General features: G+C 42.4%; 1 protein-coding gene across 1 annotated transcript in view; it reads right to left on the bottom strand.

Moving 5' to 3' along the window:
* The window catches only part of LOC115193270 (solute carrier family 35 member F1), a 115,427-nt gene that overhangs the window by 68,092 nt on the left and 20,385 nt on the right, over positions 1–26,950 (bottom strand). The window contains exon 2 of the mRNA XM_029752089.1: positions 1,704–1,879. Within this exon, the coding sequence (XP_029607949.1) occupies positions 1,704–1,879 (176 nt within the window). The remainder of the gene's footprint in view (positions 1–1,703; positions 1,880–26,950) is intronic.

Raw genomic sequence — 26,950 nt, 5'->3', positions numbered from 1 at the left:
GTTAAAGCTTGGTCGCAAATGGGTCTTCCAAATGGACCATGACCCCAAGCATACCTCCAAAGTTGTGGCAAAATGGCTTAAGGACAACAAACTCAAGGTATTGGAGTGGCCCTGACCTCAATCCTATAGAACATTTGTGGGCAGAACTGAAAAAGCGTGTGCGAGCAAGGCGGCCTACAAATCTGACTCAGTTACACCAGCTCTGTCAGGAGGAATGGGCCAAAATTCACCCAACTTATTGTGGGAAGCTTGTGGACGGCTACCTGAAACATTTGACCGAAGTTAAACAATTTAAAGGCAATGCTACCAAATACTAATTGAGTGTATGTAAACTTCTGACCCACTGGGAATGTGATGAAAGAAATAAAAGCTGAAATAAATCACTCTATTATTATTCTGACAATTCACATTCTTAAAATAAAGTGGTGATCCTAACTGACCTAAGACAGGGAATTTTTACTAGGATTAAATGTCAGGAAATGTGAAAAACTGAGTTTAAATGTATTTGGCTAAGGTGTATGTAAACTTCCGACTTCAACTGCATATAGGCCTCCCGAGTGATGCAGCGGTCTAAGGCACTGCACTGCAGTGCTAGAGGCGTCACTACAGTCCCGGGCTGTATCACAACCGGCCGTGATTTGAAGTCCCATAGTGCGGCGCACAATTGGCACAGCGTCGTCCGAGTTAGGGGGAGGCTTTACAAGTACCGTCATTGTAAATAAGAATTTGTTCTTAACTGACTTGCCTAGTTAAATAAAGGTTCAATTGAAATAAATAAAAAACTATAAACATTTTGAAAAAAGTGAACTGCGTCACATATACCTAAAATAGCATTTGGGGGTTGGGTTTGGGACCAGTTCTTGCGGTAGCTGGTGGGAGTGGGACAGAAAGCCAGCAGGTGTGGGTGTGTGCGGTATGAAAAGCTTCGGTATGAAAAACTGCGGGAGAGGGATGAATAAATCAGTCCCGTGCAGACCTCTACTTCAGTGCTACAATAGTTAATTCAACTCGAGTATGTTTAACTTCTCCATAGGAAGCCTCTTCCTCTGTGCAATCTGTTGTCTAAAACCAAATCAGCTCACTGTTCTTCACCTGGAATCTACAATCTACAGTTGTTAGGATAAGTATTGTGACAATGGCCACTCAGGCACAACATGCGATGCTGAGAGTAAGTTAGCACTGACACCCCCCGCAGGTGTTCCACTCAGATGGCCTTTCAGTGTGCTCCACACACACACACCATACACTCTTACACAACACACACAGTGATAGTCTTTCACAAAGAAACCTGCTGCTTGTTTTGAAATGTTCCCTGTGAGCACTCCAAGAGGTCACCTAGAAGGTCAGTAGAGAACAAGAGCTCCTCTCTTCAAACATATCATTGAGAACAAAGATGTTTGTACACAATCCGAGCTGTAAACTGTCTTTTCGTTTATACAGGCCCTGTCCTGTCCCATTCATCTCCAGCTCCAATGCCATAAAGCACAGCAAATGTATTCCATTATGCAGTAGCTATTGAGGACAGGGGCGTTTACCTATCCCTTATTGTTGAGAAAGTGATGAGTACACAATATAATATTCATCTAGTAGGATTCAAACTAATCATGTTATAGTCTCTATTTGCACTCAGGTGTGACCTGAGCAACTGATGCCTGTTGTGTCCAGCTGCATGTGTGTAAGTGCATGTGTGTCCATTGTCACACCTTGCCTGACGGCGAGCGTGGTGGTGTAGACCAGGAACAGTAGGATGTAGTTGAGAAAGCTCTGGAACACGGGCGTGTTGGCGTGGTAGTCATCAGCCAGGTACTTGCTGGTCAGCCCGATGCCACAGATGAGCAGAGACAGGACCTGGCCCAGAGCCAGCGTTACAAGAAGTTCCCTGGAGAGGAGAGACAGGGAAGAAGACATTGTTACTAGACACTGGCATTACAGCACAGATACTAAACCACTGACCGGAAATGGCATTGGAACACAACTAGTGTACTACAGTACAGTACATTCACAGCACTGCATGGCCAGAGAACAGAAGCTCACATGGTCATGTAAAACTCCTGTCCCTAGCTACAACAGCAGATCAACAGGTGTCCCCATCACCCACAGACCCATCTCTGCATCCCACTGACTCCCACAGAGTTGTCACCTTCTAAACTCATTGTACTCCAGTCTCTCTAGCAGTGTGAGGCACATCAAGGGCTTCCAGTCTGATTTATATTAGGAGAGGATTTAGAAACACCCTCCATCAGCCATTGTGACACATGGCCTTGGCTCCTCTCATTCATCAACAGCTGGTTAAGGATACTAAGCTTCCTCACTGGGCTTACTGTACAGTGTTGTACAGAGGATGTGTCTCAAACGACACCCCATTCTCCATAACGTGCATCTCTTCTGGCCAATGACGTCCTCCTTTATTCCCATGCGCTGCTCTACTTTTTGAAATAAACACCCTATTCCCGATGGAGCACTATTTTAGGCACCAGTCCGGAAAACACACCTCTCAACCTCTCAGGCCACTTGTGGAATCTTTCTATTTGATTGTATTTGTAGTAAAATACAATAGTGGGAGCTGTCAGTTCTGCCTCAGCTGGAAGAAAGAGCTGTCCCCCAGAGAGAGCACATTCCAAATCAGCCCCATTCGCTGCTCCCTCTACACCTACACACTGGCACCGTGACAGGGGAGAACACGCATGGGCACACATACGCTGGAAGAGCCAAATGCAGAGCCACTCCAGTGCAATATCGTTAAATATCTGCATATTCAGTACAGAGCTGTAGTAAAGGACCAACAAACAGGCATACACTCGAGCAAGTCACGAGATTATTATTTGTTCCATTTACGCTCAGTTCATCTAAAAATCTAATTAGTAATGCCTGGGAAATAAAAGCAAGTGTGTGTGTGTCCTTATAGAGGAAAAGGTCAAAGGCCAGTGTTTTTGAAACGAGGTACACAATAATATGACACAAGCACAAACATGAAGCGGTAAACCAGACAGATGCATGGCGAGCTCGGGGGAAACCAATGAGATCCAATATTAGCCCTGGAGCCTGGACTGATCTTTCAGCTGGAGGGAATTAGTATGCAAAGCTTTCAGTGGCACAGACAAGTTATTAACAAACTGAGACGAAACAGTATAAAGGATAAGATAGCCACAACAGTGACCTGACCTGAGTGTTTCCTTTTAGTGAATATTCCAAGGTACTGCTTATGAGACACACTACAGGTGGTGTTGACACAGTATCAAAAGACTATACTTGCTTTTCCTTAAAAATCAGCTTAAACTATCTGCAGCATAAAAAAGGACAAACTACAGTTGGTAATTCACTCCTTTCAGACTGGGAAAACCCCTGGCCTTGATGGCATTCCAATATAAATATATGAAACATTTGATTACTTATTGAAATATCCACTACTAGCATGCTTGAATTATTCATATATACATGGTAAACTGTCTGACACACAAAAAGAAGGGGGGATTTCCTTCATACTGAAGATTCAATTTTGCGATCCAAAGATATTTGCAAAATGTATTGCTCATAGAATTAAAAAGATCTTACCGGATATTATTAATCACGATCAGAAAGGATTCTTAAAAGGAAGATATATTGGAGATAACATTAGACAATTACTATAAATAATGAGAATACAGGGAAACCAGGTGTAATCTTTATATGAGATCTTGAGAAAGTATAAAGTATGGCTAAAATTAATTTATAAGTACCTGGATTATTTCAACCTTGGAGAATCTTTTATGAGATGGATAAAAGTAATGTATAACAACTCTCCTATATGTAAATGATGAATAATGGGTATTTCACGGAGAATTTTAAATTGTCAAGAGATGTATAACAAGGTTGCTGTCTATCACCATATTTGTTTGTTATGGCCATTGAATTGTTAGCAATAAAAATCAAATCCAATAATACAATTAAGGGGTTAGAAATAAAGGTATCAATGTAAACCGACGATTCAAGTTCTCAAGTCCACAATCTTCAACCATGAACGCTCTTATTGAAGACCTGGATAATTTCTCCAGTTTATCTGGATTAAAGCCCAACTGTACTGAACAAAAATACAAACCAGAAATGCTCCATACACACAAAAAGCTTATTTCTCTAAAATGTTTCTCAGAAATTTGTTTACATCCCTATTAGTGAGCATTTCTCCTTTGCCAAGAAAAGCCATCCACCTGACAGGTGTGGCATATCAAGAAGCTGATTAAACAGCACGATCATTACACAGGTGCACCTTGTGCTGGGGGCATTAAAAGGCCACTCTAAAATGTGCAGCTTTGACACACAACACAATGTCTCAGGTTTTGAGGTAGTGTGCAATTGGCATATCTATTCATGGCTCTACCTACTCCAGGAGAAGTTATGTGAGCAAAAAAGATTTTGGGGGGAATTTTAGCAGACACTCTTATCCAGGCCAACTTACAGTAGTGAGCATATACATTTTCATATAATTTTTTTTCATACTGGTCACCACTGGGGAATCAAACCCACAACCCTGGCGTTGCAACATCCATGCTCTACCAACTGAGCTACACAGGACCACTGGAATGGAAAACCAGATAAAGTTATATTAATAAAAAAGCATTAAACCTCGCTCTTAAAGCTTCTATTATACCGAAACTGTATCTAAATCCAAACTGGTTTTCCAGTAGGCTTTTAAGAGAGGCACATCTGATGTTTAAAAGGGGGCTCTTTGATGTCATACAGATGAAAACTATCAATTTCCAGTGGATTGACAATGGAACCCTGTTTAAAGTATCTTGCTTTTTAAATGAAGCTATACATAGTTGGCTACAATTCAAATGTTATCCTCCAGAAGAGGCAGAACATACACTACATGACGAAAAGTATGTGGACACCTGTTCATCAAACATCTCATTCCAAAATCATGGGCATTAATATGGAGTTGGTCCCCCCTTTGTTGTTATAACAGCCTCCACTCTTTTGGGAAGGCTTTCCACTAGATGTTGGAACATTACTGCGGGGACTTGCTTCCATTCAGCCACAAGAGCATTAGTGAGGTCGGTCACTGATGTTGGGCGATTAAGCCTGGCTCGCAGTCTACGTTACAATTCATCCCAAAGGTGTTTGATGGGGTTGAGGTCAGGGTTCTTTGCAGGCTAGTCAAGTTCTTCCACACCGATCTCAACAAACCACTTCTGTATGGAGGACCTCACTTTGGACATTGTCATGCTGAAACAGGAAAGAGCCTTCCCCAAACTTTTGCCACAAAGTTGGAAGCACAAAATCGTTTAGAATGTCATTGTATGCTGTAGCATTAAGATTTCCCTTCACTGGAACTAAGGGACCTAGCCCGAACCATGAAAAACAGCCCCAGACCATTATTCCTCCTCCACCAAACGTTACAGTTGGCACAATGCATTGGGGCAGGTAGCATTCTCCTGGCATCGGCCAAACCCAGATTTAACTTCGAACCTCCAGATCGTGAAGCGGTATATGGAGATGTATGCTCAATACAAAATTATAACCAACTCATCGCAGTTGCCTATTGTACTGTTGTTTTAATTTTAAAAAATTTAAAAGACTATACTACTCTGCTAATGACACAACATGTATATTAAATATGTTCTATAGGCCTAAGAAATAATGCATATATTGACCAAAAACCCTAAACATCAATTACTTCATGCTCATATCTCTGTGATGAAATACAAAGCATCACAACACTCAGTCTCACCACTCCCTTATCTTGTTTACTATCAATTGATGTTTAATTAGTTTTTCAACTCTTCACGGTTTCTGCGAAGGCGGCATTGATGGGTAATTCTGAGATAACAACATTATCTGATGGAGCAGAGATATCTAACTGCACTAAGCCTCTCTCTCCCCCTCCCTCTCTGCAGCTAGCCTATTGTAGAGTTTATTTTCCCATTTTCTCCCAGACACGTTTAATTACAGCCGTAGACTGTGAGCATCTCTGTGTGGAGCCCAGAGTAATGAGTAGAATCACACCACCCATATTACATTATACACCAATAAATTGCAACAAACAAATCACCAGCTCCGGCATACAAATCCCCTCTCTTACACACTCTAATTTTAATCTTCTCCTGCACAATTACTACAGTGCACGGACTAGAGTTACAGTCAGTCTAAAGTAAACATGGATGCCCCAAACTCTTCTTTAAGATCTAGATTCTACTAGGAGGAGCAGACATATTGATGAATCTGGGAGGGTGATGTAATGTTTGTTAGCTTGCATTTTTCAGCTGAGTCATAAAGGGTACATAAACTGCTGTGTTAATCATACTGCACCGCTAGGCCATTAGCAGCTGCTGATGAGGGGATTTCAAGTCATTAAACTAATATTTGCTTAAAATCTGCAAATACACAGGTAGGCCTACACGGGACTGAGAGTTACACTCTGAACAAATAGAGCAGTACATACTATAGAGTATGACGGTACACACACAGTTACTGGCAGAAGTCAAACATAATTCATATCTAAAGCTTAGCTATGATATGGCCAGAAAACGGCGTATTCCATACGTGCATATTTATGCATGGTTTCAATGTGCCAAATACACAGAGGTAGACATTTGCATTTAGATGGAAACCAATTGACTTTCCTCTAAGGCAATCAGAGTCAGGATTGAATATGGATGTATTTTTATTTTTGTCAAATTACTTATTGCTCCAAATAGTATTACTTTAGTCGAGACCTAAATTAATTAGGTTTAAATCACTCAGTTTTCTCTCTCATAGAAAAGAGGCACCAATGTACCAAGTCCATATACCTCTCAACATATTCTCTAGGAGCCCCATGTTCCCCTTGACATTCCTCTCTACAAACATAGTCCCTACTCCCGAAGAGAAGCAAAATCATCCTTGAGAAACAACCACGAGCATCGCAAGTCCTTGAATAGCAAAACAAACATTGATTTCAACTCTACGCACAACGATTACTTTTAACAATTTACACTGAACATTTTGCAAAAACACATTTATTGGAAGAACGGTGGAGATGCAAAGTTTGGTAACAGAATTTCGGTAAAATCCCCCAAAATGATGTGACCACGTTTCCCCAAACTCTTAAATATCTATTACGAATTAAGATTCAAAGATGTCTGCAGAAAGAATGGGGTGTCAGGTATGACATGACACCTTGAGTTTGAAAAAAATCTAATTTGGTTATCGAAATACAGAAAGTGAAGTGGATTTACACCCGTTAACAGAACTGCGGTGACGGAATTTCATCATGGGTCCCTGATCTGTAACACATAGAAATGCATAATCATGGATTTCAATGTCATTCTCTTCATGGTGATGTATCCTAAATAGGTACACAAATGTACCTATTCTAATCTACATTATAAACTGGGTGGTTTGAGCCCTGAATGCTGATTGGCTGACAGCCGTGGTATATCACGAGTGTGACAAAACATTTATTTTTTACTGCTCTAATTACATTGGTAACCAGTTTGTAATAACAATAAAGCACCTTCTTATGCACCCGCGTTGCATCGTGCATAAAAACAGCCCTTAGCCGTGGTATATTGGCCATATACCACACCCCCTTGAGCCTTATTGCTTAAGTATAGACCAGGACTGTACTATACTATATTGAACTACACTCTACTTTTCTTTACTGTAGAGGTCTTCACGGGTCCAAAAAATTCCGAAATGGATCCGTGCCCTCCCACCCGACCAGATAACCCGTTCCGAAAAGGGCCGTGGAAAGAGAGAGAAAGAAATTTCAGACCAGGTGCTGCCAGTGCCATCAATAAACAAGCGATACTGGCCAAACAATCTAGTTACGTGTCCTTACAAACTACCTATAACAAATTACGATGTGTAGCATATACAAAACTTTATAACCTACTGTTTTATTGGTTTTTACTTTCCTAAAACAATAATTGTCCACCTCATGGTTCAACTGTCGGAGATTTGAGCACTAAATGCATCAGGGCACTGCAAGCTAATAGCCTAAAGGCCTAGGTGTCCACTGTATGATATGACTATTTCAAATATAAGAGAAGCTTATGCCAACCCCAGAGTGACCGAGAGAAAGATAGAGATATGCCAGCGCCATGTTACCAACACCGACATGCATTTCTTTATACTTGTCAGGCTGCTACTGCTACACAGATACAGTGCATTCGGAAAGTATTCAGATCCCTTCACTTTTACCACATTTTGTTATGTTACAGCCTTATTCTAAAATGTAAAAAAAAAACTGAAATATCACATTTACATAAGTATTCAGACCCTTTACTCAGTACTTTGTTGAAGCACCTTTGGCAGCGATTACAGCCGCTGAAAAACATTCCCACAGCATGATGCTGCCACCACCATGCTTCACCATAGGGATGGTATTGGTCAGGTGATGAACTGTTCCTTGTTTCCTCCTTACGTGAAGTTTGGCATTCAGGCCAAAGAGTTCATTCTTAGTTTCATCAGACCTGAGAATATTGTTTCTCATGATCTGAGAGTCCTTCAGGTGCCTTTTGGAAAACTCCAAGCGGGATGTCCTGTGCCTTTTACTGAGGAGTGGCTTCCGTCTGGCCACTCTACCATAAAAGGCCTGATTGGTGAAGTGGTGCATAGATGGGTGTCCTTCTGGAAGGCTCTCCCATCTCCACAGAGGAACTCTGGAGTTATGTCAGAGTGACCATCGGGTCCCTTGGTCATCTCCCCAACCAAGGCCCTTCTGCCACGATTACTCAGTTTGGCCGTGCAGCCAGGTCTAGGAAGAGTCTTGGTGGTGCCAAACTTCTTCCATTTAAGAATGATGGAGGCCACTGTGTTCTTGGATACCTTCAATGCTGCAGAAATGTTTTGGTACTCTTCCCCAGATCTGTGCCTCGACACAATCCTGTCTCGGAGCTCTATGGACAATTCCTTCGACCTCATGGCTTTGTTTATGCTCTGACTTGCACTGTCAACTGTGGGACCTTATATAGACAGGTGAGTGCCTTTCCAAATCATGTCCAATCAATTGAATTTACCACAGGTGGACTCCAATCAAGTTGTAGAAACATCTCAAGGATGATCAATGGAAACAGGATGCAGCTGAGCTCAGTTTCGAGTCTCATAGCAAATGGTCTGAATACTTATGTAAATAAGGTATTTCTTTTTATTATTTTATGAATTTTCAAACATTTCTAGAAACCTGTTTTCACGTTGTCATTATGGGGTAGTGTGTGTAGAATAATGAGGGGGGATAACTAATTGTATCCATTTTAGAACAAGTAACAAAATGTGGAAAAAGTGAAGGGGGACTGAATACTTTCCAAATGCACTGTAGGCGTACAAAAGGAGGCATTTTAGTACATTTTCTATCAGAATATTTTTTTTATAAAGATAAGCATTATATTGTTAGATTAAAGGAGTAACTCTGGTAGGCCTAAAATATTGTTCCTCACCTCAAGTTCAACTGTCTTCATAGGCCTGCATAGCTAATAATAGCAATACCACATCAAACCTTCACAAATGTTTCCGAACTTTATTAGGGTAATTCCAAAAGTCGGTCTAAGTCAAGTCATTGTTTATAAGGAAAATACACACAGGTTATTATACTCCAGCATTAAATACAATTTTGCATCTCGCCCTATAGGCCTACCGGTAATTCTATTTTATTGCATCAAACACAACATGAACTTCATTTGGCTAAAGGAAATAGCTCAGCAGAATGAAACAAAACACTTGTTGCATAGCCTATTTCATTTTTTTTATTTTACCTTTATTTAACTAGGCAAGTCAGTTAAGAACAAATTCTTATCTACAATGACGGCCAACCCCGGCCAAACCCTCCCCTAACCAAGATGATGCTGGGCCAAATTGTGCACCACCCTATGGGACTCCCAATCACAGCCGGTTGTGATACAGCCCAGGATCGAACCCAGGTCTGTAGTGACACCTTTAGCATTGTGATACAGTGCCTTAGACCGCTGCGCCACATAAGCCATTTAAAGAACTGGTTGAAACCTTCAAAAGTTTTGAACAGGCTAGGCCTATATTGCTTACCAACAAAAGCGAGCGCCTACTGTAGGCATACCCAACAAATGACAACAATAAGCTAATGCTATTTATTTTGCAATAGGTTAAAAATAGGCCTATCTTCAACAAGGGTGAGTATTGGTAAAGTGGAACCCTTTCTGAAAATATGCTTTCCAGAACACTTTCAACAATCATCTCATTGTCTTAACCCCCAACATGATTGTCACGCCTGTTCCCGCTCTCCCTCTCTGATGATCGAGGGTGCCAGGCTGCCCTTCATTACACACACCTGTCACAATCATTACGCACCACAATATTGGACTCCATTACTTTGTTGATTACCCCCTCTATATCTGTCTGCTCCTCCATTTGTTCCCTGTGTCAGCACTGATGTCGTCATTTTTCGCCTGTCCAGACGCTGTTCCTGTTCTGTTTTATGTCTGTGTTTCATTAAATGTTCACTCCCTGTACCTGCTTGTTGTCTCCAGCGTCAATGATACCATTCTAAATAGCTTAAGAACTTTACTAAGAAAAAAGAAACAAACAAACACAGGATGGATTACTTCTTCAAACACAAATTGTCCTGAGACCACATTTTTTAAGTCGATAGTGGCAAATTGGGACTCCTTGATTGGCAAAGTGGGACACAATTCTTTATTGTAAAGAAGGACAATGAGAGAGAATGAGTAATATCAATATTTGTAGGATAAACTTTAATTATTTATAAAAATGAAATGGATTAAAACATTCTTTAGGTATTTTTGTGGAACATGAATAATTGTCATGTATTATTATCATCATAATTAATGTGAATTATGATGTAGCCTATATTTAATTGTATAGCCTATAAATACAATTAACTACATCTAGGCCTATCAGCTCAACATAAAAAGACAGTTTGAACTTAATTTAGCCAACAAATGTATCAACAAAATGAAACAAAACACTTTTGGTATGGCAAGAAAAAGTATGTGAACCCTTTGGAATTACCTGGACTTCTGCATAAATTGGTCATAAAATTTGATCTGATCTTCATCTAAGTCACAACAATAGACACAGTGTGCTTAAACTAATAACACACAAACAAGTATATGTTTTCATGTCTTTATTGAACACACCGTGTAAACATTCACAGTGCAGGGTGGGAAAAGTATGTGAACCCTTGGTTTTAATAACTGGTTGACCCTTCTTTGGCAGCAATAATCTCAACCAAACGGTTTCTGTAATTGCAGATCAGACCTGCACAATGGTCAGGAGGAATTTTGGACCATTGTCTTTACAAAACTGTTTCAGTTCAGCAATATTCTTAGGATGTCTGGTGTGAACCTCTCTCTTGAGGTCACGCCACAGCATCTCAATCGGGTTGATGTCAGGACTCTGACTGGGCCACTCCAGAAGGTGTATTTTCTTCTGTTGAAGCCATTCTGTTGTTGATTTGCTTCTGTGTTTTGGGTCATTGTCCTGTTGCATCACCCAACTTCTGTTGAGCTTCAATTGGCAGACAGATAGCCTTACATTCTCGTGCAAAATGTCTCGATAAACTTGGGAGTTCATTTTTCTGTTGGTGATGGCAAGCTGTCCAGGCCCTGAGGCAGTAAAGCAGTCCCAAACCATGACGCTCCCTCCACCATACTTTACAGTTGGGATGAGGTTTTGATGTGTGTGTGCTGTGCCTTTTTTTCTCCACACATAGTGTTGTGTGTTCCTTCCAAACAACTGAACTTTAGTTTTATCTGTCTACATAATATTTTGCCAGTAGCGCTGTGGAACATCCAGGTGCACTTTTGCGAACTTTAGACGTGCAGCAATGTGTTTTTTGGACATCAATGGGTTCTTCCGTGGTGTCCTCCCATGAACACCATTCTTGTTTAGTGTTATACATATCGTAGACTCGTCAACAGAGATGTTAGCATGTTACAGAGATTTCTGTAAGTCTTTAGCTGACACTCTAGGATTCTTCTTAACCTCATTGAGCATTCTGCACTGTGCTCTCGCAGTCATCTTTGCAGGACGGCCACTCCTAGTGACAGTAGCAACAGTGCTGTACTTTCTCCATTTACAGACAATTTATCTTACTGTGGACTAATGAACATCAAGGCTTTTAGAGATACTTTTGTAACCCTTTCCAGCTTTATGCAAGTCAACAATTCTTAATGTTAGGTCTTCTGATATCTTTTTTTTGTTCGAGGCATGGTTCACATCAGGCAATGCTTCTTGTGAATAGCAAACTCAAATGTTGTAAGTGTTTTTTTTATAGGGAGGGCATCTCTAACCAACATATCCAATCTCTTCTCATTGATTGGTCTCCAGGTTAGCTGACTCCTGACTCCAATTAGCTTTTGGAGAAGTCATTAGCCTAGGGGTTCACATACGTTTTCCAACCTACACTGTGAATGTTTAAATGATGTATTCAATATAGACAAGAAATTAGTTTAAGCACACCGTGTTTGTCCATGACACATTTATGCAGAAATCCAGGTGATTCCAAAGGGTTCACATACTTTTTCTTGCCACTTGTAACGAGTGTCGTGGACCAAGACGCAACAGGGAAGTGTATACTCATCTTCTCTTTTTAATATATAAGAAGGAGAAACAAAATAAACACGTATACAATTTACAGAAATGACACTAACAGTTCTGTCAGGTGACAAGCACAAAACAGAACACAACTACCCACAATACAAACACACCCCTAATTATAGGACCTTCAATCAGAGGCAACGATAGACAGCTGCCTCCAACTGAAGGCCCCAACACCAATTAACTAAACATAGAAATACAAATGACTAGACAGAACATAAAAATAACTAACATAGAACAATAACCAAAACCCTGGACTAATAAATCAAATACCCCTCTCTACATGGACACATACACACAACCACCCTGAACCACATAAAACAAATACCCCCTGCCACGTCCTGACCAAACTAAACACTAACAAATAACACCTTTACAGGTCAGAACGTGACACCACTGTATATAAAGAACTGGTTTAGATTCTTAAATAGGCCTACAATAATAATAATAATGATATACAATAATAATAATGATAAAACAAATTATTATAAATATGATACAAATATAAATATGCACCAATATTTTTCTCATCTTTGTCCTCTAAAACTTGTCCCTGAGGACATTCCCCTTGTAGGCTTCTTTTCACTATACTTTTTCTCCTCTAACTTTCATTTTACTTCAATGAAAAAGGCCTCCATCTTCGCAATCAACAGAAGCCTTGTTCGGTCGAGGTTCCTTTCACTCGCTCTTTCTCGCCTCAACAGCAGGCACACGTGACGTGAGCAGCCGGAACCAGTTTCAGCTGGACATAAGCTATACGTTTTATTGAATTGAAATTGGCTGACACATATAACAAGCTCACGCAGTTCTCATAGTCTTTCACACAGTAAATGAATAGAAGACGGGTCCAAATCAGATCCAGTCAATACATTTATTTTAATAGCACATACCCAAGACTCGTGGTAATTATATCAGGACTCGTAGATCGGATCTTGTAATTATGGGTCTGTTGGACCCGTGAAGACCACTACTGTACTGTACTCTACTGTACTGTGCTGTCTAAACTTGTGGAACATAGACGTCTATGATTGGTTCAGATTTGGACCGATCCGGACCGGCCCAAATCTGAACCAATCACAGTGGACGTAACAGAACCAAAAAACGACTTCTGTGGACGTTGAAATGAAGGCCAGGGCACACTGACCAAATTTCAAATACTTTTCAACGTCCATGGCTCTCCGGTGTTGGTCGGTACTCAGTGAGTGAGGATGCTGGTTACACTAAATGGAAAGAGAGGGGGCTCATGGGTAGGTGTCAGTAAGAGCCGGGAGAGGTGGCATTAACTGGAGAGTGAAGCGAGAGAGAGAGGGAGGGGTTGTCCAGACTTTTCCCACTATTTCTTTGACCACCAGATGACAGCAAGAGAATCAAAACAGTAATTAGCTGAACATGACAGTATGCCAGTGGAAGGGAGGACAGTAGCAGGTGACCCAACTGTAGTGTGTGACCTTCATTTCCCATTGTAGCCAATTCAATTGCAGTAATTCCGTTACCGATTTTCGGGAAAAGTCTGTTAGTGATTTGGTTACCGGTTTTAATAATTCATATCAGTAAAAACCCTATAACTAATTAATAGGTCTACCTTTACTTGATACTTCTGTGAACGTTCATTATCCTCCCTCCTCACGGGTGTGAGAAATTAGAAAAAAATCTTAAAGACGTGGGTTTTTGGTAATGGAATTTCAAGGCACAAGGCAATGTTTCTTAAACTTACAGAAGGCAGACATTTTTTTCCTGAACTAAATATAAGTGTTGGTATTAGTTGGCAGGGGTCTTTACTTCAACATTATTGTGTTTTGAAGTATTTCTAATACATTTTAAGACTATTTGACGTAGATGTTTTCTACGAGCCCTTTTCCATCTGCTTGACAACAAATCAAAGCCCTTGTTTACTCAACGTTTTAGGATGGAAAACGGTTAAACAATTTCTATACTGTATGTCTTAATTCCTAAAAAAAAAATATAGACTTATCTTTCTTTTCACACCCAATAAGACATGGAAATTACCAACTATGATCGCACAGACGAGTGAAGTAGAAAAATGTGGCCAACATAGATAAAGTGATATACAGTCTATGGTGGGCAATGCCAAACATTCCAGATATAATTGTAATGCTGTAAAAACATAGTGGCAGCTAGAATGATCAGGAAGTCCATTTCACAAAATATGTGAGCAACTTCCATTTCCAACCATTTTCTGGTTACAGCATGACTACCTGTATCCGCAGTGCTAGGAGCAGGCCGTGGTGAGTGGTGGTAGTGGGAGCATGCTGCTCTTCTCAAGGACAGGGCAGAGAGCTCTAGTCTAACTGACAATCTTATGAGAGGGGGCTGAAAATAACAAAGGACAATAAGGAAGCCTAAGTGGACACACTTCATCAGCTGAGTTAGCCAGATAGGAGAGGGAGTCATGGGATCACGATATACGAAAGCGAAAGCGCAGGAAGCTACAGCTGCTTCTACACCCAAAAGCAGTGTTAAAGAGTTTTAAAGAGCGACTACCTTTAAAAAGCAACAAATCCCTTTTAAAAACGACCCGTTGGCATCGATATGAGTCAGAAACATTCCACTGTCAAAACTGACTACAAAGTTAAATAGGATCATTTGGGTCATAAAGTCAGTCTCGTCCAAAACCGAGTTTGGAACATCGGTGCGTCACAACAGGTAAATGAAGGCTGGATTTTGATTTTAGGATGTCCCTTTGCCCACTAACATGGGGTGAACAACTGCAGTGATCGCTCTCTATCCAATAGCATAGACAGTGAGACAGACCTCTGACTGTTTACGTAAGGCAACATGTCACACGTTTTTTTACTCGAGAAATACGGCACCAAACACCTTAGATGTCAAATTGCAAACCTAAAACACTAATGAGTAGCAGAAAAACACACGCGCCAATCTGAGTGTTCAGTAGCGCTTTAAGGACTATCCCAGACTTCCTGCTGATGTTTAACACCTACACTATCACTGTATTATGTAGTCAGCTTAGGACCGACGAGGCAGAAAGCCTTTAACTGAATACAACAATACACTGAAAAGAATAGCCTCAACTATGCTGTCAATCATATTCTTACAAATCATGTAATTCATGTAACACAATAAGAACACATGTCTTTATCTGAGAAACAACATTTTTCCAGCAAAACTTTGCTCTGATTCCTAAGGGGAATTGATTTATAGAACACACACAGAGAGAGAGAGCGAGAGAGAAGCCATTTTTTTTATGGATTTAAAAAGGGATATAAATTAAGTTTCTTCAAATCATTTCAATGTTTTGTGTTCTGACAATGACCCTGTCTGTGTTACAAAGATGAGTGCAAGAGCATATGAAAAAAATTAAAAGTAGTCATTTCAGATGGATTTGATGGTATGAGACTACAAAGGAAGGAGGTCAGGGGCATTTGAAAATGATTGCTATTGAATGAAATCCCATCTAATATTCAGCAAAACATTATGTTTCTGTGAAATGTTATTACGAGAGGGTGCATGTCATTAAGAAAATAGCTACAACTTCAAAAACAACACCAAAAATGGTAGATTTGGTTGCCTCTCTTAAAAACAGCAATTACACTCAGAGATTAAATCACAGGTATTATGGAGAGAATGGGCATTTCAAGTGATTCACCCTGGCCTTTCATTTTCCCTGAATCAAATTTAGAGGCAACAAAGGTTCATTACTGTGCACCTCCAGCCCCAGAGAAGCCCCCAACCCTAACTCCATCCCAGAGAGGCCCCCAGCCCTATCCCAGAGTAGCCCCCAGGACAAGCCCTATCCCAGAGAAGCCCCTAGGACAAGTCCTATCCCAGAGAAGCCCCCAGCACCAGCCCTATTCCAGAGAAGCCTCCAGCACCAGCCCTATCCCAGAGAAGCCCCCAGCACCAGCCCTATCCCAGAGAAGCCTCCAGCACCAGCCCTATCCCAGAGAAGCCTCCCGCACCAGCCCTATCCCAGAGAAGCCTCCAGCCCCAACCCCAGGCCTGAGGGACAGGGGTGTTCGGGGGCTGACACTGAGAGGAGAGGAGAGACGCTGTGTTTACAACCATTGATTTTCCTCTCGCCATCCCTCCCTCACTCCCTCTCCTCCATATCCAGGCCTCTCACCATCAGGGATGTGTGTGTCCGCCACCCTCCACTTTCCCCATCTTCCACTCTCCATTCTCAAAGCCAAATCAAACACCCTTTCCCCCCAAATTACTCCAGTCTGCTTTGATCGGGATCAGCGTGATGACCTACAAAGGCTCCATCTTCTTCCAGGTGTAAATATACATTGAGGCCTAATTTAATTCACTCCCGTTTGAGACGGGCAGAGAGAGTGGCTCCTTCTCAGTAGACACTCCGCCTCACTCTGCAGAATACTGAGACACCTCCACCTCCACAGCAGCAGACACACACAGAGAGAGAGAGAGAGGAGAGGAGAGAGAGAGAGAGAGAGAGAGAGAGAGAGAGAGAGAGAGAGAGAGAGAGAGAGAGAGAGAGAGAGAGAGAGAGAGAGAGAGAGAGAGAGAGAGAGAGAGAGAGAGAGAGAGAGAGAGAGAGAGAGAGAGAGAGAGAGAGAGAGATTGGGAAAGGGATGGAGAGATGAAAAGAGAGAGAGAGAGAGAGATTGGGAAAGGGATGGAGAGATGAAAAGAGAGAGAGCGAGAGAGAAAGGGACGAGTGGGAAAGAAAAAGGAATGCAGCGATAAAGAGAAACAGATTTCCATCACTGCAGTGGCATGATAGCAAGTAGCATCCCAGTAAATGCCATAGATTTTTTTTTTACTCTGCAGTGTTCCCAGATATGTTCCGTCTCATTTCTACAGCTCACAATCAATAAAAGGAAGTGAGTGCCCGGGCACCAGCAGATACTGCAGGAAAGGTAAAGAGGAGCAATAAAATGACTGAGTGAGAGAGAGAGAGAGAGCCATCCTCCTGGGGATGAAAGGAGGGAGTGTGCTACACCTCCACAATTTAGCCCCCCTGCTCCAGCTCTGGTACCCAGGAAGGCGTCCTCAGAGTGGGGTAGCTCACATCCACCACAGCGGCTACAGCATGGGTGTCACCGCAGACACGTCTAAAACTGAATTATACAGGGGGTGGACGTGAACGATGGTTTAATCAGAACTAGGTCACCTCCCACTGGAGACGGCCAGCTTACTCCATTTTCATTTGCACAGATAAATGTTTCTGGGAACAAAACTGCATTCAATGGACTTGCATAATAGATGGGTAAATACCATATGAAACAGATGATAGTTCTGTGCTAGCTGTGCTACAGCAGCTCCCTTATGGCTGCTGGCCATTTCCCTGCCTGGCTGTCCAGGGTGGTGCTGGGGAGCAGAGCAGACAGGGAAAGGGGGATACCTAGTCAGTTGTACAACTGAATGCCTTAAACTGAAATGTGTCGGCTGGGCTGGGGTGGGGGTGGCAGTAGAGGGTACCATCTGGCCAGCAGCAGAAAAACCCCTAGGGAGAGGCCTGGTCCACACCCTTACAACTTGCCCCCTACACACACATACACACACACACACACACACACAGTGTAGGTCAGCGAGTGGTGATTATCTAAGGAGATAATGACTGTGCTAAACACACACTGATGGTGCTGTGACCCCTCCTGGCCTGTCCTGTCTGCTCTGCTGTCTGGGCTCCCTGTGATGAAGAGACTCCTTGAGTCCTTGGTCCAGCTCCCTACACTGGTGACTCACTCTCTGTCCCTCTCCACCTCTCAGTCTCTCTCTAATTACATCTCTAACCCTTCTAAAAAACCTTTCTCGGCATCATGGCGTGTTTCATGTCTGCTCATCGTCGAGCTGGAGGCCCTGGGTCTCGACCCCGCCCTGTGCAACTGGGTCCTGGACTTTCTGACGGGCCACCCCCCAGGTGGTGAAGGTAGGAAACAACATCTCCACTTCGCTGACGCTCAACACTGGGGCCCCACAAGGGTGTGTGCTCAGCCCTCTCCTGTACTCCCTGTTCACCCACGACTGCGTGGCCATGCACGCCTCCAACTCAATCATCAAGTTTGCAGACGACACAACAACGACGAGACAGCCTACAGGGAGGAGGTGAGGACACTCGGAGTGTGGTGTCAGGAAAACAACCTCTCACTCAATGTCAACAAAACAAAGGAGATGATCGTGGACTTCAGGAAACAGCAGAGGGAGCACTCCCTATCCACATCGAAGGGACAGCAGTGGAGAAGGTGGAAAGTTAAGTTCCTCGGCGTACACATCACAGAAAAACTGAAATGGTCCACCCACACAGGAGGCTGAAGAAATTTGGCTTGTCACCCAAAACCCTGACAAACTTTTACAGATGCACAATCAAGAGAGCATCCTGTCGGGCTGTATCAGCCTGGTACGGCAACTGCACCGCCCTCAAACGCAAGGCTCTCCAGAGGGTGGTACGGTCTGCACAACGCATCACCGGGGGCAAACTACCTGCCTTACATGACACCTTCAACACCTGATGTCACAGGAAGGCCAAAAAGATCATCAAGGACAATAACCATCCGAGCCACTGCCTGTTCACACCGCTATCATCCAGAAGGCGAGGTCAGTACAGGTGCATCAAAGCTGGGACCGAGAGACTGAAAAACAGCCATCAGACTACAAACAGAAATCACTAACTCAGAGAGGCTGCTGCCTACATTGACACCCGATCACTGGACACTAATAAATGGATCACTAATCACTTTAAACAAGGCCACTTTAATAATGTTTAAATCTCTTACATTACTCATATCACATGTATATACTGTATTTTATACCATCTACTGCACCTTGCCTATGCCGTTCGGCCATCGCTCATCCATATACTTATATGTACATATTCTCATTCACCCCTTTAGATGTGTGTGTATTAGGTAGTTGTTGGGGAATTGTTAGATATTACTGCACCGTCGGAACTAGAAGCACAAGCATTTCGCTGCACTCGCATTAACATCTGCTAACCATGTGTATGTGACCGATAACATTTGATTTGACTTAAATACCGCTTACTCAATAGATTTAATTCGACCCTTCAGTGCATGGTGAGAATAACGTGTGGTTAAAAAAAATGGACTGTGAGCCTGTGGCTGATGTCTTTGATAAGAGAGACCTATGTTCCTTGGGAGTGCATGGGCCTCTCTACCTCAGTAGGGTATCAGTCATGCTTACAGTAGCTATGTGTCAGAGGACTGAATGCCTTATTTAACTAATTCACTGAGTGGGGGATTAACAAACTGCAAAGTGAATTTGACCAGAATAGAGACAGAGGTTGAGTCACAGCGTGGCCATTTTAATGATCACAACTCCCTTAAGATTAAACAGGGTAATACTGTAGCATGTACTCAAGAGAGTAAAAATCAGCCAACATTAACCGGCAATGTCTTTTAAGAGGAAATTGACTTGCGGTGTAAGGATTATTAATTGTGACAAGATTTTATTTATGTCCAATTACATATAACCACCTCTGACTATGTAACGATGAATTGCATCTAGCTGAATCCTGTTCTGCTCATCAAACAGTAAACTGAACTCACACCAACTTCTTCACAGCTCATCACATGAAAATATTCCTTGAAGCATAGTAATTACTTAAACAACAACAACAATTCTGGACATTAACATCCTAATTGCTTGTTTAAATTCATGCTCTGAAATTATCTTTCTGTACAGTTTAATAATGCCATAATATTCCTACAGGCCTGTGTGTCAGACAGTGTACTGCCTCCCTAACAGAGGACAATGATCCAGACACCATTTCCGTTCAGTGAAGTCCACCGGGCACATTCCCTCACAGAGCCAGACAACGCTGCCTGTGTTCAATATGCGTGCCGGGGAGCAGTGGTCCATTGTGAAGGACTGACTACCGTGCCACCCCTGAATAACTCAACAGTCCCTTCACTGGAACAGTGCAGCAGTCATGGAGATGAAATACACTGTTGTCCATTAAATGTGATATGGATATGCTTAGCTCGGGCTATATCCTCTCAATAATATAAAGAAAAACAGGACTAGAAGAACAGCACAGCATATAAAATACCATGTGTGTCGTCAAGCTTCAATTTCTTCTTCCTGTTTTGACATAGCTAACACATAGGTAGGTACTGCCGATCGGTTGTCAATCAATCTTTGCGGAGATGAATGTGTTATCGGCTGTTATCTTTAATTGGTAGCTGTTTCAGTTAATGGCTTTAATAAGCCCCTTGAGGGAACACGAAGAGTTCATTTGTAACGACCTTGTCAACATGACGGGTGAAGAGCATCAGTCTGAGAGGCAAACAGACAGAGAGAGGCGGGCTGGGTTGAAGAGAGGGAGAGAGAGAGAGGGCATCCATCGACAGACGGGTTCTCCCAGTAGCACGCAGATACATAACGACAGCAAACGGCACCGTGAATGGCCGTCAAAAAGACATGGTTATTATTAAAAGACGTCGAAGAGCATATCTGAAAACAGAAAAGAACAGAATGGGGACAAAAAGAAAGAGAGGGGGGGGTGATCTCTAAGGTAACACAAGCAAGGTCAATTAGTCCTATTAAATGAGCATGTACCGTTTAATGGAACATTTGTCGATGAACTCAGCCCACTCCCTGAGGAGGATGTCACAAAGTACATAACATTTGACCAGAAAATCCTCATTGTTCTGTGTAGCCATAATCACACGGTCTGTATAGAAAATGAAAGAGGGAACGCTGAAAAGAGTGGTAGCAATGTTGTACCACATAGCAATGACTGGAGTAACAAGGCAGCTATTATGAAGTAGCTGAATTACGACCAGAACCGCTGGACAACAGGGTGAGAAGGGGTCAACATGTGCCATGACTTGCAGATGAATGAATAAATCTCATCTACAGTACGGTATTCAGTCTCAGGCTAAAAGCAGTTTGATTAAAGCATACAGTGTTATATAGACCAAGGTGTCTGCCAAAAAGCATGCCACTAGAAACCCCCTTCAGATCAAAAGCCTCAACCTCTCCAGCCGTCAATGCGAACAAAGGGCTGCTGCCTCCGGGGTCTTTTCCTTCTCTTGAACATATCTCTCCTCTCAAAAACGAGTAATTACCAAATACAGTACAAGTCAAACGTTTTACAACACCTACTACTCATTCCAGGGTTTTTCTTTATTTTGACTATTTTCTACATTGTAGAATAATAGTGAAGACATCACAACTATGAAATAACACATATGCAATCATGTAGTAAGCAAAAAAGTGTTAAACAAATCAAAATATATTTATATTTGAGATTCTTCAAAGTAGCCACCCTTTGCCTTGATGACAGCTTTGCGCACTCTTGGCATTCTCTCAACCAGCTTCACCTGGAATGCTTTTCCTTCACTCTGAGGTCCAACTCATCCCAAATCTCAATTGGGTTGAGGTCGGGTGATTGTGGAATACAGCACTCCATCAGTCTCCTTCTTGGTCAAATAGCCCTTACACAGCCTGGAGGTGTGTTTTGGGTCATTGTCCTGTTGAAAAACAAATGATAGTCCCACTAAGCACAAACCAGATGGGATGGCGTATCGCTGGAGAATGCTGTGGTAGCCATGCTGGTTAAGTGGGTCTTGAATTCTAAATAAATTACTGACATTGTCACCAGCAAAGCACCCCCACACTATCACACCTCATACTCCATGCTTCACGGTGGGAACCACACATGCAGAGATCATCCGTTCACCTACTCTGCATCTCACAAAGACACGGTGGTTGGAACAAAAAATCTCAAATTTGGAGTCATCAGATCAAAGGACAGATTTCCACCGGTCTAACGCCCACTGCTCGTGTTTCTTGGCCCAAGCAAGTCTCTTCTTATTGGTGTCCTTTACTAGTGGTTTCTTAGCAGCAATTATATCATGAAGGCATGATTCATGCAGTCTCCTCTGAACAGTTGATGTTGAGATGTGTCATGTTACTTGAACTCTGTGATGCATTTATTTGGGCTGCAATTTCTGAAGCTGGTAACTCTAATGAACTTATCCTCTGCAGCAGAGGTAACTCTGGGTCTTCCTTTCCTGTGGCGGTCCTCATGAGAGCCAGTTTCATCAAAGGGCTTGATGTTTTTTGCGACTGCACTTATTTCAAAGCTCTTGAAATTTTCCGTATTGACTGACCATGTCTTAAAGTAATGATGGGCTGTCATTTCTCTTTGCTTATTTGAGCAGTTCTTGCCATAATATGGACTTGGTATTTTAAGAAATAGGGCTATCTTCTGTATACCTCTCCTACCTTGTCACAACACAACTGATTGGCTCAAATGTATTAAGAAGGAAAGAAATGACACAAATGAACTTTTAACAAGGCACACCTGTTAATTGAAAATGCATTCCAGGTGACTACTTCATGAAACTGGTTGAGAGAATGCCAAGAGTCTGCAAAGCTGTCATCAAGGCAAATGGTGGATACTTTGAAGAATCTCAAATATAAAATACATTTTGATTTGTTTAACACTTTTTTAGTTCGTACATGATTTCATGTGTAATTTCATAGTTTTGATGTCTTCACTATTATTCTGCAATGTAGAAAACAGTCCAAAAATTAAGAAAAACCCTGGAATGAGCAGGTGTGTCCAACCTTTTGACTGGTAACTGCAGAACCCCAGGATCGGACCAGAGCCACATTTCACTGAATTGATTCCCCAAACAGGGAGTGAGAACATGGCCCCGGATGGAGCTGTGAGAGGAGAGAGTCTGGCTGTCAGGGGAGGATCAAGTTTATCTGGCCTGAGATGACCTCATACTATCCTGATCTTTGTTCAGGTCCAGAGCACCAAGGACAGGGGAGACGGGGAGCCTGTTTCACCCCTCTCCAGGAATTTGTGTTTCTCACAATTGCCCTGTGGTTACATTTTTGGGAGGTTTTCTACCAGACACGGTATATCAGAAACTTCACTCCAGTGGTTCATGGATACAATGTGAAACTCTCCAGGCCATGCATAATTAATGTGCTCCTACAGTGTAATAAAAGGGTACTCAGGCGAACTCCATGAATATTTCAAACCGATAATATCATACCTATCGGAGAGAAAAGCCAGATTGCTACGTTTTGAAGTCCTCTGGGTTCTGGCAATTGAGTTTAAGGTATGATTACTCTGACAATGAGAGTAGAGCATGACAAGCACATCTGGGGTTTGATGTGAGAATGTAAAGTTGTAAAAGGAAAGTTAAGTGTCAAGAGTTTTTATGGAGAGAAATTAGCCCTGCATCAAGAATGGACTACTGTTCGCTGGGATGTCAAGAGCCGGGTCCATTTCGGACACTCAGTCTCTGCCTCTCTCCCTCACATTACTTATTGTTTGCTCCATTGCCTCTGTTTTCCTCAGACAAACATCCGCTTTCCCTGCAAGGGCAGAGGGAGTGGGCTGGAGTGCCCTGGCTGTCTCTCACACTCTCACACCCGCTCCCCTCGGCTGCGGCTGACTGCCTGTCTGCTTGTCTCACTCCCCACACACACACACACTGACACATTCCCTCTTGACTGGCCTGGGAAGTGGTAGCACCACTAGGTTCCTTTCATTTCTGTTTAGTTATAGGGAACCAATGGAATTGTGGTACTGTGGAAGGTGTTCACAACTGCATTGTTGTGCTTTCATTGAATCCGGTGCACTGGTCAGCAGGTCTGAGCTTCACAAGTGGTGTCTACTGATGGGACGTCCTTGTAAGGATAGGGTAGTATAGGGGTGTCGGTCTCCACGGTGTGCTGCTGTAGATGGGGAGACTGATAGGCTGGGGGGTTGGAAGCTTGGGGCTAGAGGCTTGGGGCTGGGAGGGGGAAGCTGGAAGGTGGGGGCTTGGGGCTGGAGGTTTGGGGCTGGGAGGGGGAAGCTGGAAGGTGGGGGCTTGGGGCTGGAGGTTTGGGGCTGGGAGGGGGAAGCTGGAAGGTGGGGGCTTGGGGCTGGAGGTTTGGGGCTGGGAGGGGGAAGCTGGAAGGTGGGGGCTTGGGGCTGGAGGTTTGGGGCTGGGAGGGGGAAGCTGGAAGGTGGGGGCTTGGGGCTGGAGGTTTGGGGCTAGAGGCTAGAAGATGAGGGCTGGAGGCTTGGAGCTGTAAGCTAGAGTCTTGGGGCTGAAGGCATTGTGCTGGCAGCTGGTGGCCTGAATTAAGGTCAGAGGATAAACAGGAAGTCTTAGTGGGGGCATGAGCAACAGAGGGGCTGTAAACATCTTCCAAAACACAGCATCTCCTGACACCAGGCAAAGGAGGATGAATCTCAGAGACCTCAGTCTCCCCCATTGCTTCTGCTCTAGTACTGTATGCAGGCACCTAGAATATATTGTAGGATAGATGCAGTTAATATGCAGTTCCCTGGTGCTTTCTGAGCCCCATCCAGAAGAACCTGAACTGTCCTGCTGTGGACTGGGAGGCAAGAACACCAGTTTCCATTTCAATTGACTCTCTCTCTCTCCTTTTCCCTCTCTAATGTTAACCCAGTGAGTAAACTGCCTACGGACATAAAACGAACGATGACTGCCAAACCTGCATTATTTATCCCAAAAATACATAAACTACAAACAAAAACCCACAGCCTTGGCGTTTGAGGTGCAGCCAAGATAGTTCAAATGGAAATTATTTTGGCTCCAAGTCATCTAACACTGTAGTACCGATAATCATTACTCACTATCGCTGTGAGAGCAAACACGTAGAAGCAAAAGGCACTGGAGAGCTGTGCTTGGGCAGGAGACGTGTGCTGATTATTTGCTAGTTTGACAGACATTTTCTTCTTCTTTCAAAGATGTAATGTGTCTTGCGCTGACAAATGTACAGATACCTGAAGCAAAAAATGTTCTGCTTTAAACGTGTCAAAAGGAATAGCAAATGCACTTAAGATAAGACCGACAAAAGCACCAGACACTGGCTGAATGAAACCATACAAATTGCTTTTTTTCTTCTCATCAAAGAAGTTACCAAGCCAGTGTTTTTATTGTGTTCTTTCAATATTTAACTCCTGTCCTCCACTTGTGGTGACAGGGGAACTGTCTAGATAAAAAAGCAGATAGTCGTTTTAAAAAAAGAAGACAATAAACAAGTGTTTCATCTGTCTGCAAGTTCAAACAAGCTACTGCTTAGACAAGCTGTTCTTAAAAGCACAAAGCCATTTGCGGTGGCGAAAACACGACTAGAACTCGTGAATACAAATGTCTGTACACAACGTATGCATGTATGCATGTATGTATGTATGTATGTATGTATGTATGTATGTATGTATGTATGTATGTATGTATGTATGTATGTATGTATGTATGTATGTATGTATGTATGTATGTATGTATGTATGTATGTATGTATGTATATATATATATATGTATGTACAGTGCATTCAGAAAGTTTTTAGACCCCAAGAACACAGTGGCCTCCATCATTCTTAAATGGAGGAAGTTTGGAACCACCCAGACTCTTCAAAATGCCAATCAATTTATAACATTTTTGACATGCGTTTTTCTGGATTTTTTTGTTGTTATTCTGTCTCTCACTGTTCAAATAAACCTACCATTAAAATTATAGACTGATCATTTCTATGTCAGTGGGCAAACGTACAAAATCAGCAGGGGATCAAATACTTTTTTCCCTCACTGTATGTATGTATGTATGTATGTATGTATGTATGTATGTATGTATGTATGTATGCATGTATGCATGTATGCATGTACAATATCAGTCAAAAGTTTGGACACACATTCTCATTCCAGGCCTTTTCTTTATTTTTACTATATTTACTACATTGTAGAAAAATAGTGAAGACATCAAAACTATGAAATAACAACATGGAATCATGTACTAACCAAAAAAGTGTTAAAACAAATCTAAATATATTTCACATTTTATATTCTTCAAAGTTGCCTTCATAAAAGTTATTTTGTGGAATTACTTTCCCTCTTTAATACATTTGAGCCAATCAGTTGTGTGACAAGGTAGGGGTGGTATACAGAAGATAGCCCTATTTGGTAAAAGACCAAGTCCATATTATGGCAAGAACAGCTCAAATAAGCAAAGAGAAATGATAGTCCATCCAAATCAAAATCAAATCAAATGTATTTATATAGCTCTTCTTACATCAGCTGATATATCAAAGTGCTGTACAGAAACCCAGCCTAAAACCCCAAACAGCAAGCAATACAGGTGTAGAAGCACGGTGGCTAGGAAAAACTCCCTAGAAAGGCCAAAACCTAGGAAGAAACCTAGAGAGGAACCAGGCTATGAGGGGTGGCCAGTCCTCTTCTGGCTGTGCCGGGTGGAGATTATAACAGAACATGTTATGGATGTGCAGAACATGGCCAAGATGTTCAAATGTTCATAAATTACCAGCATGGTCAAATAATAGTAATCACAGTGAACAGGTCAGGGTTCCATAGCCGCAGGCAGAACAGTTGAAACTGGAGCAGCAGCAAGGCCAGGTGGACTGGGGACAACAAGGAGTCATCATGCCAGGTAGTCCTGACAT

The sequence above is a fragment of the Salmo trutta genome, chromosome 1 (genome assembly GCF_901001165.1).
Source record: "Salmo trutta chromosome 1, fSalTru1.1, whole genome shotgun sequence".
In the NCBI taxonomy this organism is placed as follows: Eukaryota; Metazoa; Chordata; class Actinopteri; order Salmoniformes; family Salmonidae; genus Salmo; species Salmo trutta.
This window is presented reverse-complemented; position numbering and strand designations above follow the sequence as displayed.